Source organism: Drosophila navojoa, chromosome X (genome assembly GCF_054131105.1).
Source record: "Drosophila navojoa isolate 15081-1374.11 chromosome X, UAZ_NAV_1.0, whole genome shotgun sequence".
Taxonomy (NCBI): Eukaryota; Metazoa; Arthropoda; class Insecta; order Diptera; family Drosophilidae; genus Drosophila; species Drosophila navojoa.
Window position 1 is genome coordinate 26718520 of NC_142895.1, and position 16750 is coordinate 26735269.

The window sequence follows — 16750 nt, forward strand, 5'->3', positions numbered from 1 at the left end:
GTCATCTTTTAATCATAAAAGACTCTACCACGAGTCATAATTTAATCATTTCTGACTCATATTCGAATAATTTGCAACGAAAATAATTGTTTTTTATTAATATATTTTTCATTTACTCTATATATACATTTGTATATTATCTTAAAAAATAATAACTAACTCTAAACTCACTCTAAACGCCTACGCTTCGCCAGCCTGTCATTGGCATGGACAAAATGCTTTTGTAGCACCGTATTCAGGTCTTTGTCCGTGCATTTATATTTTTCAGTAGCAATATCTAAAAGGAAAAATATTGATTAATACAAAATATTTTAAATATTTTCCAAAATAATACACACTTTTCATTACGGTTACAATGTAGCACCTTTCTGCTGAGGGTTTAGCTTTCGTCCCCTTCCAGCTGTATTCGGAAGCTACCTTGTCCGAAAAAACTTTTCTAATCGCAGCTCTAATGAATTGTGTGGGCCCATCTCCTCCAACTTTCGATATTAGATGTTTCTAAACATATTAATTAAAAAGAATTAAAAAAATTAAAATAAAATAAAATATTAATATCTGTTTCTGTAGTACTTACGAACTGCCTAAGTTGGCTCTCATTTTTTTGCACTTCCTCGTCAAATGCTACTACTTCACTAATAGCACTGAGAGGAAGTTTTGGGATGTCCGGGAATAAGACATCAGCATCAAAATCTGTGCTGTTTTTTCTGTTTTCCATTTTAACAGAGACAACCTCCTCAGTCAACTTTAAGAGTCCCCGTTTATTTGACTCTTTTAAAGCAGTTATTTCTGCTTTCAAATCGGAAGTTAACAGTTTTATCTCAGAAACTTCAGACCTCAGCTGTTTAATTTCTTTCACCAAGTCCTGTAAAAGACTTGTGTTGCACTCAGTGGCCCATTTAGCTAGTCCCTCACGAAGGTCAACTTCACTTTTCTTGCTACTGGCAAGAGACCCACTGTCACTGCCGCTAGAACTTTCAGCACTCTTGTGATTATAATCAAAGCTTTCGTTTGCCAAAAGATCACTTGAATTGTTGTTTTTCTCAATTATTTCCTTTTCAGGAAATAATAGTTTATGGGCCTCTCTCTTGGCCACGCGACGCAATTGTTTGACAGACATAATCACCTTTTTATATGCGCTTCACTTGCACTTTCACGATCGAATGACAAAATTTGCACATTTCGGCATGTGCTCAAGAAAAAGTGCCGTTTAACTTAGATAAGAATCGCTTTTGGATCAGCCAAGCAAGCCGAATATGAGTGCATAGAAACAAAGCAAAACCAAGCAATGATCATATTTTAATCACCTGCGTGCTCATTTGGCGATTGCTTTGCATTTCGCTTTTGTGCTTCAAAGCAATCATACTTTGAGCATATGGAAGGGTCATTTATGAGTCTTCTTTTGATCGCCCAGGAGATTAGATCGTTTTTTAATCGTCAAGGAGACTCAAAAAAGACTCAACAAGACGATTTCTGTTAAAACAGTCTTCCAATTGCTTGCTGGGTAGGTTTATCAAATCGCTCCGACTAAAAGCTGGCTGCTATGTCACGCTCATGTGATACAGGATTAGTTGGCTTTAAAGAGCAATCCTAGTAGAACTGAATGAGTTGAAGTAATTTTCCGCACACATATACATACATGCAACTATAGGTGTCTAGATACTATAGTTCTGGTAGTAAACCCTATGGCATTGCCAGCCAATTTAACCGCCTGCTGCGGCTTAAGGCAGCATAGTTAGTCAAAGTCTGCTGCAAGAGCAACAACAAAATGAACGAAGAAAAAAAATAAAATAAAATAAAAAACCTGCTCTACAGCAAAACCGCAATCTCCGACCCAGAAAGGGGGCATGGGGCTGGGGGTGTGGGTGCGGGCGGTGGCAAAAGGGGAGTGAAGGGGACAAGGGACAGCACACATCAGCAGCAGCAGCCTGATCTGTGTAAAAATATTAGTTCTGTCAAAATAAATTTCTTTGAGTAATGTAATCCCATTTTGTGGTCTTGACACACATACGCACGCAATTCTTTAAAACCCACACACACACACATAGACATGTGCATGTGTGTACACACACATATACACACATACATATATATGCATACTTTTTTTTCTTTTTGCGCCCGGAAGTGCCGGCCGTAGTAACTCGACCGCAACAGCCCAGAAGCCACGCCCACATCTGGGGTCACATATCGCATCAAGCTGAATATGAATGCGATAAATCTGTTCGTGATTGTTTTTGCTGTCGCACATGTTGGGCCGAGCCCAACGAAAACAGCCACCAGGCCCAGGCCCAAGCCCCAGCCCCCGCCGCTGCCCCTGCGCCACTTTTCCTTCTGCTGCCTCCCCGTCTATCACTCTCAAGGTGTCCACCACGTTTTCTTTTTTTTTTTGTGCCTGGAAGTGCGTAAAAAATGGCAACGGAATTCGCTAATCCAGCCAAGAAACTGCTTTCGCTTTGGGGGGTTGCCTGCGCCACGGCCAACGGGCGGGGCTGGGGCAGGGGGTTAGGGGTTGAGGTTTCAGTTCAGCTGTCCTTTATTACACTATTTCCCCAGCTAGGCCTGAGCTGAGGGGCAACGATTACGAACACATGTACACACACATGACCAGGTGGGTGGGTTAGCTGACTGGGTGGTGAGGTGGCGCGGGTGGCTCGCTAGCCCGATGATGACAATGTGCTCTGACAGCTTTTTGCGGCTGTGATTGCAAAAAATGAGCAACGATGACGAGAGAAGAACAAGAAATTGCAAAATTTTTTGGCACACATGCAAACACACACACACACACACACACACACACACACACATGCATAGGCAAGCAGGCAAAATGATATGAGAGATTATAGAAGAGCAGATACTCTGTAAGGATAAACATGCAATATATAATATACATATGATTTTATGCTCCGATAGTAAATCTCTTGGTATTACTGCTGGATATGGACAGGTAGAACCAAGGAAATATATGTAATTCGATATACATATGGTTTATGATTGCTTTAATATCACTCAACTGGCGATTGTTCCAATAAAAATATGTACATATGTATATAGATAGGTCGTTATATAGGTAAGATATACGTATGTTTATTGGAGTATCAATATATTAATATACCCAGATATTAATACAGGTGTATGTATATAAATGTATGGACGTTTGTGTATATCGATATACACGTATCGATAAATTAGGATAATTCTAAACCAATCGAATTTATCGATATATTTATTTATATATGCATATAAATTTAAATTTCGTTGTATTTATTGATACATTGATATCGATATATTGATATCGATCTCCAATGCTTACCCACATCTTCAGGCCCTACCACATCTTGGCCACATCATTCCTTATTCAGTCGTAACACCACTCGATGAGGGTATTCGAAATCAACGCCAAATATCGTGTAATATAATATAGTCAAAGTCAAAGTCACAGTCGAAATCGGAATCGGAGTTTGAGTTGGAGTTTGTTACGCACAGAACGTGTCGATAGCGTCGACGTTGTGAGTCGACTAGGTTGGGAGGGTTGGGGTTGGATGGCTCTGGAATTGGACTATGGTCGTTATACACGCACATACATACCTAGATATATGTACATATATGTATGCATGTATATAGGTCGCAGCGAGGCAAAGCGGAGTTGTGATTCGCGAACGCACATTGATGAGGCCAAATTTCTGTGATTCGTCATCTAAATAGGTTTATTCAAACACACCCACACGCACACGCATTGCCGTGAAATTACAACGCATTACATGCACGCACACCCACATACACACACACACACACACGCAAATAGAAGGTTCACTGCAATTTCTAACAGATGCCGCAACAATTTGGCATATTGCAAATATTCTTTAAAAACACAGCAAATCGTTGAAGAGATGGCAGTACAAACCTTACTTCATAACATTCATTGCCATATTTTAAAAATATTCGTTTATTTCCATAAGCTTCAATAATTGCAGTAAATTCAAATGAAGTCCAATTCAGCTGCCTTTCCTATAAGCGTTCTTATTGGACAGGATCGATGATTAATTCTAGCCCTAGATGGCGCACATATTCCAATTGGACTGCGTGTAACCTGTAATATGTTGTTAACCGTGACAGATAGATGGCTGCAGCAAGTGCAATTCATAAAAGTTACAAAATCAATCCAAAAGAATTCAAAAATCAATCAAATTTCATCACAATATTAAAAAGATTTCAGCATGAGTGAATCGAGCCGTGAACGTTATAGCTCACACATCAGCAAACATCCCGTCAAAAGCTAACTGCTATGACAGCAAGTCCATGGAAATTCGTCTGCCCCAGAAAAACAACGAGAATTTGTTAATCTAAATAACAGTAAGTTATATTATATTTGAAGTAGTTATTCAGTAATCTTGCAGATTATATATACATACAGATTGAAATGAAAAGAAATCAAAATAAAAGACAATACACTAATTGATCCAATGAAATGCGCCGTTTATTCATTACATCATTACATCTGTCTGTCATAGTCAAAGTCAATGAAGTATTATCATTGGCGAGCGGCGTTTACAAAACTTTAGGATGTGTGTGAGTGTTTGTCTGCATCGCTGTCTGTGTGTCAGTCTGTTTGCCTGCGTATGCGTACGTATATGTGCGGGCGTGGGTCTTGGTCGGCACGTGTATGTGTATGTGTATGTGAATAATGAGGGGATTATTAAAACTAAATGCATTGTATTGTTTGTTTTTCCACTGACAATCGACTCAATGTCGACACAAGCGATACGAATGTTAGGTAAAGTAGTTAGATAAGGATGCAAAGACTGTTTTCTAAGGCAGCTGGTTAATGCTAATGCTAATCCAGAAGCAGATCCAATTGCAGACGTCGGCGCAGTCGCTGTCGCAGTCGCAGTTGCAGTTCGAGTTGCAGCTATGAGCTCCCAATCCACATTTGCGTGCTTGGCAACAGTTAGATGACAGACAGACGACCGCACACATACCCTACAGATTGTATACCGAATGCTGCATATGGTTCGCATTTGGGGAGCGTTTGCTGCAACTGCTGGTGCATTGAGGTGGATTGGGGGACTGGGAGGGGTGCTATCGTATGTTATCAGGTCAGTTTGGAGCGCTTCTTTGCAATGGCATCCTCGACGGCGCGCAGTTGTTTTAGTAGCTCTTCGCGTCGCGACTTTTTGCCGTCCTTGTCCTTGTCCTTGTCTTTCTCCTTTTCCTTCTCCTTCTCCTTTTCTTTGTCCTTGCAAGCGCCCTTCTCCTTATCGGGCGAATTGGTGGGCGACACTAGCGCCGACACGCCCACCATGTTCGATGTTTTCTTAATCTCAATGGAAATGGGTGAACGCTTCTTGGTCGATTGTTCAGTGGCTGCACAGTGGATCAGAGAAATGCCCCAATTAGGATGCAATATGGAATATAGTATATCTACTTCATACTAACGTTTTTTGATTAGTTTGCGCTCGTTGAGCGCCTTGTCTGTGGCACGCATGCGCTTCGCGGGCGTTTCACGCGAACCCGACGAGCTGTCCGACGAGGAACTGCCGGATTCCGAGTCCGAATATGAAGTGTCTGAGGAATCTGCAAGTGCCCAAGTTATCAGTTATCAGTGTTACTCAATAGCTAAATGCTAGGAAATACCCGAGTCAGATGAGCTGGAGCTGCGACGGCGTCGGATCTTGTCAAACTTCTTGGGCGTCGGGGTGACTTTCTTGCGCTTTGCGGCGGGACTGTGTCCGCCGCCGCTGCGCTTCTCCAACGCGGCGCGCTTATATGCTGACGAAGTGCTGCCCTCTGCGAGGAGAACAAGAGAAATGTTTATCCAAATTACCCCATAGCAATTATTCAGGGCACTCACTTGATGTGTGTCTGGGTCGCCGTGGTATTTGGCTGGGCGAGCGCGCCCGTCCGGCAGCATGGCGGCGCGAAGTGGAGGAGGACATCATTTTGTGCGAGTAGCGACGCTTGTGATCCGACGCGCTGCTAGATCGCGACGAGTCGGAGCTGGAATCGCTCTGTGAGCTGTTGGAGCTGGAATAGGATGTATTGCTGCTGTAGCTGCGACGATCGCGGCGTCGCCTGTCGTCTCGCTCGTACGACGGACCGCGTCCAATCGACTTTGAGCGCATCCACGGATCGCTCCACTCATCACCACGTCCGACCGGCTCCACGCGCTGCACAATCACTTCCCGAGCGGGACGCAATCTTCGGTCGTCCTCGTACTGTGGCATACGATGCGGCGGCAGCTCCCGATACCGTGCCATACGGCCATAGGCATCCACATCCTCATACGCCATGGACGGCATATAGGGGAAACGATACCGATCCGCCGGCTGGCCGTACATGGAGTACATCGAGGGCATTAGGGCGCGCGGATTCCCGTGACTGATCGGATTGCTCGGCGGCAACTCTCGCACAACGGCGGGTGAGGTGGCGCGCTCCTTGAGATAATACGGATCTTTTTCCAGTTCATCTGGCGAAAGCGTTAGATTCATCTTCTTGTCCTCAAAGTCCATGTCCTGCTCCTTGCGCTTGTTTGCCTTGCGCATCATCTCCTTAGCCGTGCGCAGCCCGCGCTCCCAGGCATTCTCCACCACCACCGGCCCGTCGGGCATCATCAGCCCACTCCGCGCATCATGGTGTGCGCTGACTCCGGCTCCGCCCGCCGCATACACGCCCCCGTGATGCAGTGACGCGGCACTCCGATGATGCAGCGCGGCCGGACGTTCGTTGCGGTAGTCGTGGTAGTCACTGGCGGGCGGCACGCCGGCCATATGACTGTTGTAAGCACTGCCGCCCGCTCCCCGCGAGGGGTTGCCCGCTCCGCTGCCGCTCTGCATGGGCACGGAGCGCACGAGGCTCTCGAACATTGTGTAGTTGCCCTTGTCGGTGACGCCCGGATGTAGAAACCGGCAGCTCATGCCCCAGGTGCACTGGCCACGCGTGTAGAAGCGACAGACGGGCTTCGGTTCTGTCTCCTCGGGGCGTTTCTCATCCTCGTCCGAGACTTCGCCCTCTTCCAGCTCTTCGTCCTTTTTCTTCTTTTTGGCATTGTCCGAGTCACCGGTCCCGTCCTCGCCATCCTCGTCCACCTCGCCATCACCATCGCCCGCTCCATTGCTATCGCCATCGAGCTGCACCACCTTGTTGTTCTCATCGAGCTGCTTCGGCGGGGATTTCCCTTTCTTATTTGAATCGTTGCCGTTTGCTGTGGCGCCCGCCTTGGCAGCCCCGTCCGTCTCGGCGTCCGCCTCCTTCAGCTCCGGGCACTCGCCCTCCTCAGCCTCAAAGTCGAGCGCATCATCGTCGTGTGCCTTGACCAGATCATCCAACCCATTGGTGCTGCCCGGCTCCTGTTGGATAAGATTTTGAATTAAACTCGGATCCATATTTCGTTAGACAAATAACTGACATTGATTCGTCATATGAAAACTAATTGCCAAGTAAATAAATAAATGATTTGAGTTCGTGACCTAAGCACAATCGATTCAATGTTATATCAATCAAATATAATTGTTACCATTTTATTATCTGTTGCGGGTTGGCTGGCTGACTTGTCCTCTCCGCCCCGACGATCCTTGCCATTGAGAGCTTGGGTTGCGTGAGTGACTGGCTGCGAGTCGTTCGAGAGGGCGCCGTCATCATCGTCACCGACCATCGTGGAGTCCTTGGAGGTGGCCTTGTTCTCCATGTCGATGTCGCTCACATCACTTAGATCCTCGTGGCTAATATTCAGATCCACTCCCCCCTGGTTGTACAGTCGATCTGGGCTATTGCTCCGACTACGCGCCGATGTGGCCGAATGTGATTTGATTGGCGAGCCGGAAACTGAGCTGATGGCATCTGCGTCGTCATCTGGATTTGTGTGTGCAGAAGCAACAGCGCCGGCATCACCAGCGCCATCACCTTCGCCACGAGCATTACCATCAGCATCGCCATCAGCCTCGCCATGGGCTGCAGAGGCATCATCATCATCAGCTCGAACAGCTGCTGCTGATGGTGACGCTTTGAGCTTGTCATCGTCCTCGTCAGAGCTGGAGCTGCTGCTGCTGGAACTACTGCTGCTACTGCTGCTGCTGCTGCTGTTGCTGCTGCTGCTGCTGCTTCCAGAGCTCTTCTTTTTTCTTTTGACGCGACGACTGGATCTGCTGCTAGAGGAGGACGAGGAGCTGCTGGAAGCTGAGCGTGCAACCTTCTTATCGTCCGCATCGCCAGCTACTTCCATGCCGGGATCATTATTATCGCCGATAGACTTCATAGTGGAGTCCTCGTCCTCGTCGCCTGTTACCTTTGTGGGTGTCGAAGGACGCGAGTTCGAAGGTGACTCTGACGACGACCTGGAGCTGCCGTCTCCCGACTCCACGGTGACGCCCATGTCGCAACCAGAGCCGCGCTTTGTTCCTCGTCTATGCACGCCTTGATATGCTGCGAAGGATGCCAGAGATTAGTTCGCGCAAACCAACTCAAATGCATAGCAAATATCGAGAACTTCTTTTTTTTTTCTTCGTTAACTTTTCGAATATTTCAACGAATCCCAAAAAAAGAACGGGATTCCACTTCGGCGGCCGAAGTTGTGGGTTATCTTTATCTTTATATATATAAATATATATTTTTTTTTAATCTTGTAAACAGTTGTGCAACGTTGATCATTCGAGGGTAATGAGCGAAGGGAGGATAGATAGAGCAAGAGAAAGAGAGAGAAAGAGTAGGAGAGAATGAAAGCGTGAATTGAGGCAGAAAAACAGCCAGAGCTTGGCTTCTATTGTATGAAATTACTCAAAAATTCAGCATAGCTATTTGTATACATTTTTTTCTAACTCACGTTTTATTTGTAGCTGTTTTAAACTAATCTAAGCAAGTTAACTAGCATGAGCTATCAGTTAACCGGATGGTTTGAGCTTCAATCTGAGCTGAAGCCCTGGCAAAACATTCACATTCTCATATTATTTTATTTTAACTATATATACATATCTACATCGACTGCTCCCTTCTGATATCATTGTATACAAGCCCCAAATAAACCAAGAAAATGATCTAAAAGCAATATGAGCAATAAATAAATAATATGGAGGAGCCTAGCGATATATTTACAGGAAGACTAGCGATGAAAGGTAAACAAGAGAAACCTTAGACATGAACCTGAAGCTCTGTATACAATGTATATGATGTGCAAGGTGAGGTTCAGGTGACTTGACGCTGAATGATTTCTCCTATTTTCTCTCGACTGTGTTTTTTTTTTGTTTTTTTTTTTTTTTTTTTTTTTTTTTTATTTTATTTTATTTTATTTTAATAGGGAAAGAAAAGTTTTGAACGTTAAGTTTTCTGTTCACTTTGTTAGATTCTTACCTTCATTATTGTACTTTTAATTTTTAAATTTTTTTAGAATAGTTTATTTTTATTTGATGTGTGTGTTGTGATTGTTTACTTTAAACTCGTATATATATATCGACTTTACGCGAACGAAAGACAACAGAGAGAGAGAGAGAGAGAGAGCAATAGCTTTTATGAATAACGAAACAATTACTGGATAATAATAAAAGAACTACGTTTGCTCGTGTCTCTCAGGGCTACAGTAAATGCAAAAAGACACACAAACACACACACGCACACACATACACATACACATAAATATAAACATACATATATGCATATATGTATATAGATAGATATTTATTTACTCAGTATATATGTACATATATATAGATATGTATATATATTTATATATATATACACATATATATAATTATACACACACATGGGTTACTTCGTATATGACATCGACATTTGACGTCTATATACGTTTTTAGTGTTGTTGGTATTTATTCTGCGGTATTTTTTTTACATTTTTGTTTAATTCTCGCACTTTTCGCGACCGAAACAAGTTGTTATGGAAAACATTTAAACAATTGATACTGAACTATAAATCGCATCGCTAGTTTTACTCTCAGCACAGGACTGGAGAGAGACGGACGAGAGATTTCCGATTTTCAAACACAACTTTTTCACAGAAGTCACTAGAGTCATATACGATTTACGAAGCTTTATACATTTTGTCTTTCGGTGTAATACTTTTTAATACTGTTTTCGGTATTTTTGATGTGTGTAAACCACTTTTTTTATTTACTTTTTGTACTTTTTTTGCACTTACGTAGTGTTGGAGGGGAAAAATAGAATACTTGAAAATATATATATCAATTTTGGTTGCATTGCGAATTTGCACAATTTGTCGTTGCTCACCTAAACGCAGTTGACACAGCTGCTACCGTTCCTCCTCTTTATGCTAGCTTGTCGCTCACTGTTCGGCTTGCCAGGGCCAAAAAAAAAGGTCTGTCACCAGGCTCCGTCTCCGGCTCCGGCTTCGTGTAAAGTTGTGTGAGTGAGTACGTGAGTGTGCCACAGGCTTGATGTGCGTATGTGTGTGAGAGTACGCCGTCGACTACTTTGCTTTCGCTGCGTTTACCACGGGTTGTGCCTTGCTTTTGCTGACGGCGTTGAAAGTGTGGAGCTGATTTTGCAATATAGATGATCCAGGATTGAAGCTTTTACCTGTTCCTTATTGTACTTAACAAATTTTTAAAATTGTCATGCGACCTCTCAACAAAAAATTCTCTTGTCACAAACGAAGCCGCCGCAACTGCAGAAAATATTAGAGGTGAACAAAGTTTGCTAGAGCTGCCCTCGATGTTGTTTTTATCGCTTCATTGCAAGCTATCGATATTTACTTTTTCAATGTGCATGAACGCGGAATTCAAATCCCATTTAAATTACCATATTTGATTTACAATATATTGTTTCTAAAATAATTTGGCTTAAAAATGTAATGTGCAAAGGTTTTTATTAATCAGAAGGCTATATTCGTCGATATTCAAGCATTTTAAACACACGCTTTTGTCTTTAATGAATGTTTTGTGTAGGTTATGTCAATTAAAGTAGCCTTTATCTCATATTTTTTATTTTTTATTGTGACTTAAATTTGATTAATTCATTTGATAATCGGGATAGAGGTGTCCAGTACGAAGCTATCGATGGTTTTGTTGATGATGTTGCTATGAAAATACTATAAGCTGAGCCATCGATAGCCACTGTGCAGCCCTAGCGAAATGCAACTGTTGAACGAAACGTTACGTTGTCTTCCAAAGAGTGGTGCGACCAAATCGTATATACAATGTCTGCTGAGCGCAGGCCGGGCGGCTGTCGGACACCAGCATCGCCACTATGCCAGCATCCCTGCCATTGCCATGAGCCACGAGCAATTTGATGGCCCCACTCCCGATGCCAGCAGGTCTCCCCTGATCACCATGCACGGCTTATTCGGTTCCAAGCAGAACTGGCGTAGCATCAGCAGGGCCCTGGCCAAACAGACCAATCGTCGCGTAAGCAAGTAAACTCCCCGTCATTTCAGCCAAATGACGCTCTAGCATGCACTTCCATCTGCTTTTCAGGTCTACACAGTGGACTTACGCAATCATGGCGACAGTCCGCACACGGACACCCACAACTCGATTGGGATGACGGCGGACTTGGCTGCCTTCACGCAGGCGAAATCCTTGAGCCAGACATGTGTGATGGGTCACAGCATGGGCGGTCGCTCTGCCATGCACTTCACCTTGTCATACGTATGCTATTATCCAACACTGGAGGCCGCGCTTTCCTGACCATTTTTACTGATATCTTGGTTTTTCTTTAGCCGGATCTTGTGGAGCGGCTGATTGTGGTGGATATTTCGCCCGTGTACATACCCGGAACCATAGAGGATATGACGGGTATTTTCCAGGCCATGCTGCAGATCGATATGCCACCGGACATGTCGTTATCCCAGGGCCGCCAGGCCGCCAAGGAAAAGCTCGGTGAAACCGTGGATCGAAGTTCGGTTGACTTCATATTGCTGAATCTGCGCAAAAGACCAAAGACTGGCGAGTAAGTAAGCTCCATTTGAATGAACTGAACCCCCCTTTAACTGAAGCCGCTCCACACAGATTCTACTGGGCCTGCAACGTCGATGTCCTGCTCAACAGTTTGCCCGGCTTCACGCGCTACGGCGAGCACATTGCCAATTTGCCGCCCTACACGGGACCCACCACCTTCATCTGTGGCACCCGCTCACCATATATGGAGTAAATAGCTGAGCTATATATATTATAAATGCATATGCAATATAAATATAATTGAAATTTTCTCTCTCTCCCTTTCTCGCTCGCTCGCTCTCTCACTCTCTCTCTCACACACGCACTCATGCATTCTACAGACGCGAGTCGTGGCCCGAGGTGCTGAAAATCTTTCCCAATGCCAGCATCCACTGGCTGGACACGGGCCATCTGGTTCATCTGGAGAAGCCGCAGCAGTTCATCCAGATTGTCACCGAATTCCTCAACGATCCATGAGCGAATTTTCACCCGACTTTACCCACCAAATTCGACAATGTATTTGCACAAATCAGAGCGAGATGTGAAATCAATTGCCCAAAAGACACGAAAGAAATAAAGCAACATGATTACATTTTAAATGTAAATTTAATTCTCTTTCTCGTATTTGAGTGTATACATAGTAAAGACGGACTTTTAAAATATTTATTCACATTTAAAACACAAATTAGAGATCATAACCAACCCATTCGAAGCAAATTTTTTGATAAACGTGGCCTCATATGTAGCAATTTGTAAATGAGATATTTCGAGATTGATGTGTATATGTATTAAAATGTGTATGGGTGGGTGTGGGTGTGTGTGTGTGTGTGTGTGTATGTGTGCGCGGCTTAAGGTACAATTTAAATACAAAACATAAATAAGTTGAGAGGGGTTTCCTAATTGTGACTGTGTTTTCATGAAAATCACATAGCACTTAAAAACTAAATATTTCCATTAAAAGTAAATTTTCCTTTTCCTTTTTGTTATACACTTATCGTCTTTTTCATATATAAATGAACACAGTTTGCGTGCGTGTGTGTGTGTGTGTGTTTGTTTTTGGTTGTTTGTGTGTGAGCTTGTTTATAATGATTAATACATAAACATGAATGGTGGGTAAAACATTGTGCTAAGGCTAACATGATTTTTTTCCACTAAGATTTTTCATGTTGTTTTCTGTTTTTGTTCCTTGTTTTTGCTTGCTGCTTAATGTGCGTGTTGTGTTGGGTGTGTGTGTGTGTGTGTGTGTGTGTGTGAATCAGCTAACTTTAGTTTAGTTTTTCATGTTTTTTTTTCATTTGTTTTGTTTCTTTTTTCCTTTTTGTTTATGTTTTTGTTTTTTGCTGCTATAGGTTTTAGTTATAGTGTAGCTGCTGCATCAATTCTTAGCGTAGATTTAGGTAGGTTTGCCCCCATCGTAGGCGTAGTCCGCCTTGTTGTGCATGACGAGTCGATTCTCCACAAAGTAAAAGCTGTCCGAGCGTGTCTCGAACGGACTGGATATCATTTCAGCAACTGCAAAGCGTAATTAAATCAAATTAAATAAATTCTGACCTAGTTACACGCGTACAGTGTGCATTCGCTATGTTGATCAGAGCAAATATTTTTGACTAGGTTAAATCTTAAAATCAATTTAGTTTTTACAAAATGGCATAGATACTGAAAAGATATTTTTTCGCTTTACAGGGTATTTACATGTCCTGCACTTAAATATAAATTAATATGCCGGCAATATTCGTAAAAGCATTCACAGTTAAAGCCTTTAATGAATTCAGTTCTTTTCCATTTGTATATCGATCAAATATAAAAACAACATTAAATCAAGCTTTACAGGGTATTTACAAATGGATACTCTAACAATTCAATTTCATTGAGCTTAAGCTTAATATCATGCACTCCCTTTCAAATTAAATCTCTAAAGCCTAAAATCAATTAAGCTTTTATAAATTTGTATATCTAATTAAACTCTAAAGCATTACAGGGTATTAAAATATAGTGCTCTCCCCTTCACATATTCACATTTGCAATTTGAACTCTATTTTACTTCATATCGAATGCGCACTGTACGTGCATGTGCCTGGGCACATGACCTTGACTTGCAGCTGGCAGCAGTTGCATTTGCATTTGCATTCGCATTTGCATGTGCATTTGCATGTGCATGTGCAGCTGCTGTTGGGGTATGGGAGCTATTACTCACCGAGATCTGGCGGAAGATTGGGGAACTCGTAGATGTGCTCGCAAGTGTTCTTGGAGTGTGGAATGCAATAGCCGAACTCAAAGTCGAAAGTCTTTAACAAGCGGTCGCGAAAGAAGTGACGCTCGATCATGCGAAAATTGTTAACTGGCTGGCTGCCCACAGTGAACTCGACACTGAAAGCGAGGTGGGAATATGATAAGTACATATGTATGTATATGGTAATGCGAGTCTATATAATAATCCGATTCAACGTACGTGGCGCCCACTGTCTTCAGGTTGAGAAAGGCTGGCGTGAATTGGTAGCGCACATAGCGCCCGGCATTGGGATCGGCAGTGTCATCGAGCGACAGATCCTCGGCGGCGGCCAGCATGGTGTCCTCGACGGAGAGGCCATCTGGGAACTGCTCGCTGGGCGGCTTGGCTATCTCAAAGAGCACGGCGCCGCTCTCCAGGTCGCGTATCTTAAAGCGTGTAAAGTCGATTTCGAACACATTCGCGTTCGCCGAGCACAGATAATCGTCTGTGATTTTGGTCAGATGCAGCACATCCTCCGGTGTCACATTGGATTCCTCCTTGCGCTTGGCGTCGCCGGCGCCAATGCCGATGCCAGCGGCGACGCCAGCTGCAGCATTAGCGCCGTTCGACTCAGAGCTGCTGCTGTTGCTGCTGCTGCTGCCCGGAGCGACTGCAGCTGCCGAGGAGGAGGCAGCAGCGGCGGCGGCGGCGGCGGCCGAATTTGATTGCACGGGATTCAGTTGCTTGCCAACGACACTCATGACGCTCGGAGTCGTGAGAGGGAGAGGGATTTTCTCTAGTGGGTCCAGTTGCGTTTCAGACTAAAAGCAAAATACGATTATTTTCAATTGATATTAAGTCACGTACAATATGAGTACACAATATATATTCAACTGAATATTATTATGTTTATACATTCAGCATTGACAGGAAACTAACCGAAACATGTGCTCAAAGTTTCCATAACAAAGGCGAATGGAAACAAAGTTCGAATCTCGGAAAATGAAAACACAAAAAAACGAACGCGACCCAATTTCTGGAAAAGCTGCCTTTGTATTTGTTTTTCCTGCGCTGGCTCGTCTATCTGTGCATATGTGAGTGTGTGTGTGTGTGTGTGAGCGAGTGTTTGCCTTTGTTGTTGTTTAATGCCTCCCACCAGCAGCTGCTTGCTATTATTATTGCTGCTCGCTTGGTTTTTTGTTGTTGCTGCCAGCTACAGTCGCTCGCCCGCTTAGCACCTGTCTATGGCAAAATGCAACTCAATTTAATTTGTTGACATTTTGTGGGTGTTTTTTCTTTTTGGGATTATTGAAGTACTTTCTTGTAAATCAACGCGTTCACACACACACACGCACACACTAATAGCGAGGACAGTGTGTGGAAAATTGGCTAACTAATCGATAGGTTTCAGGCGCTAGGCTATCGATAGAGTGCACTGCGCGCACGATGGGCGCATTTTCGCGTTGCAACAGTTCATGTTTTGCTGCTGCCATTGCGGTGTGTACACACTGTTTGCTATTAAGGCGCGCAATATGAATTTCTCAGATTCCAAACTTAACTGAAGTTTGCTGAATGATTTTCCTTTTTCTTTTTTTTTTTTTTTTCTTTATTTTAATGCCAACGAAGTGAAGTGATTGATATTTTGGTCCAAGTGTTGGGTTCAGTCTAGGCTCAACTGTTTGCCTCACCAACTACTTGAGCGCCAGCAACATCCGCGCCTGCGCCCTAAGAGCTAACTATAATTTATTCTTAGCCTCAAGAGCTGCAACCCAAGTGCTAAGGGCGCCAATGTCTGGATGTCGCCTGGCCGCAGTCGATCGGGCTGAGCTCGTGCGACTGTGTGCGTGTAAGGGTACTACTTACCATTGTTATTGTTGTTGTTGTTGGTCTTAAGTGGGTATTTTAATATTCGCAGCCAGGCAACAGTGTTGGGTTTCAGACCACATCATGATGCACTTATGCAGCGTCCGTCCCGGTTGTACACCGCACGTTAGTCCCATAACATTTTCTCTTTTTTTTTTTTTAAATTTTGTTTTTGTTTTTCGTCTTGGTGTCCACGTTTCCTGTGTGTTTGCTCGCCTGCTGTGTGCAGTTGCCTGTGTGTGTGTGTGTGTGTGTGCGTGTGTGTGTGAGTGAGTGAGAACGTGTTCATGCTCGCTTCTATCTTTAGTACAGTTGACTGTGGCTGCCCGAGAGGCGACCCGATTCCCAATGCCGAGCGATTCGCCGGACTCGCCGCCTTTGCCGCAGCACGTCTCCAGCCAATTCGCCCCTCGGCTTTCGCCTGCTCTATCCTGGAAGAGCTAACCGCACTTCGGTCGCCAGCTCCTTGCGGTTCTTTTAGCAATTTTCGGACTTTCGGGCTAAGCAGGAAATGCAAGAGATGAGCAATTTGGCTACAGTAGCCACTCGCTGTAGAAAAACTAATTGATTTAAAATTAATATGAATAACAAAAATCTCTATTTACAATAAGAATCTTCTTTTGATTTCTTATTATAAAACCAATTTCCATTAAATCATATATAAATTTCACTTATTTAGAAGAGTTAGAATCTTACTTTAATATCTTACTTAAAAAATAATAAATAAATAAATAAATAATAAATAAATAAATAAATAAAAAAATAATAATATTTAAATTTTATTAGA

The 16750-nt window shown here is 43.5% G+C and overlaps 3 protein-coding genes and 1 long non-coding RNA gene across 6 annotated transcripts; 1 reads left to right on the forward strand and 3 right to left on the reverse strand.

The window, feature by feature from the left end:
* Positions 1–190: 190 nt before the first annotated feature.
* On the reverse strand, positions 191–1489 carry LOC149090757 (uncharacterized). The gene is made up of 3 exons (XR_016197368.1): positions 1305–1489; positions 339–498; positions 191–277 (listed from the first exon to the last, which is right to left on the reverse strand). It is a non-coding gene; the product is annotated as an uncharacterized LOC149090757 (long non-coding RNA).
* Positions 1490–4328: 2839 nt separating this feature from the next.
* Positions 4329–10634, reverse strand: LOC108657248 (uncharacterized). Of its 3 annotated transcripts, none has more exons than XM_018109778.3 (6): positions 10225–10634; positions 7508–8412; positions 5846–7340; positions 5629–5781; positions 5431–5568; positions 4329–5358 (listed from the first exon to the last, which is right to left on the reverse strand). In XM_018109778.3, exons 2-6 carry the CDS (start codon positions 8360–8362, stop codon positions 5087–5089), a joined length of 2913 nt encoding a protein of 970 aa, XP_017965267.1. In that variant the 5' UTR covers positions 8363–8412; positions 10225–10634; the 3' UTR covers positions 4329–5086. The 3 variants fall into 3 exon arrangements, with proteins under 3 accessions (XP_017965267.1, XP_030245777.1, XP_089121259.1); XM_030389917.2 differs by having other exon boundaries at positions 10136–10634; XM_089265133.1 differs by lacking the exon at positions 10225–10634 and adding an exon at positions 9334–9704.
* A 306-nt stretch (positions 10635–10940) lies between these two features.
* LOC108657251 (sn-1-specific diacylglycerol lipase ABHD11) lies at positions 10941–12496 on the forward strand. The gene is made up of 5 exons (XM_018109782.3): positions 10941–11360; positions 11430–11603; positions 11675–11904; positions 11964–12101; positions 12233–12496. The coding sequence occupies exons 1-5, from the start codon at positions 11088–11090 to the stop codon at positions 12366–12368; spliced, it is 951 nt and encodes a 316-aa protein (XP_017965271.1). The 5' UTR covers positions 10941–11087; the 3' UTR covers positions 12369–12496.
* On the reverse strand, positions 12479–15490 carry unc-119 (unc-119 lipid binding chaperone). The gene is made up of 4 exons (XM_018109785.3): positions 15040–15490; positions 14341–14921; positions 14086–14258; positions 12479–13403 (listed from the first exon to the last, which is right to left on the reverse strand). Exons 2-4 carry the CDS (start codon positions 14859–14861, stop codon positions 13285–13287), a joined length of 813 nt encoding a protein of 270 aa, XP_017965274.1. The 5' UTR covers positions 14862–14921; positions 15040–15490; the 3' UTR covers positions 12479–13284.
* Between the last annotated feature and the right edge of the window lie 1260 nt (positions 15491–16750).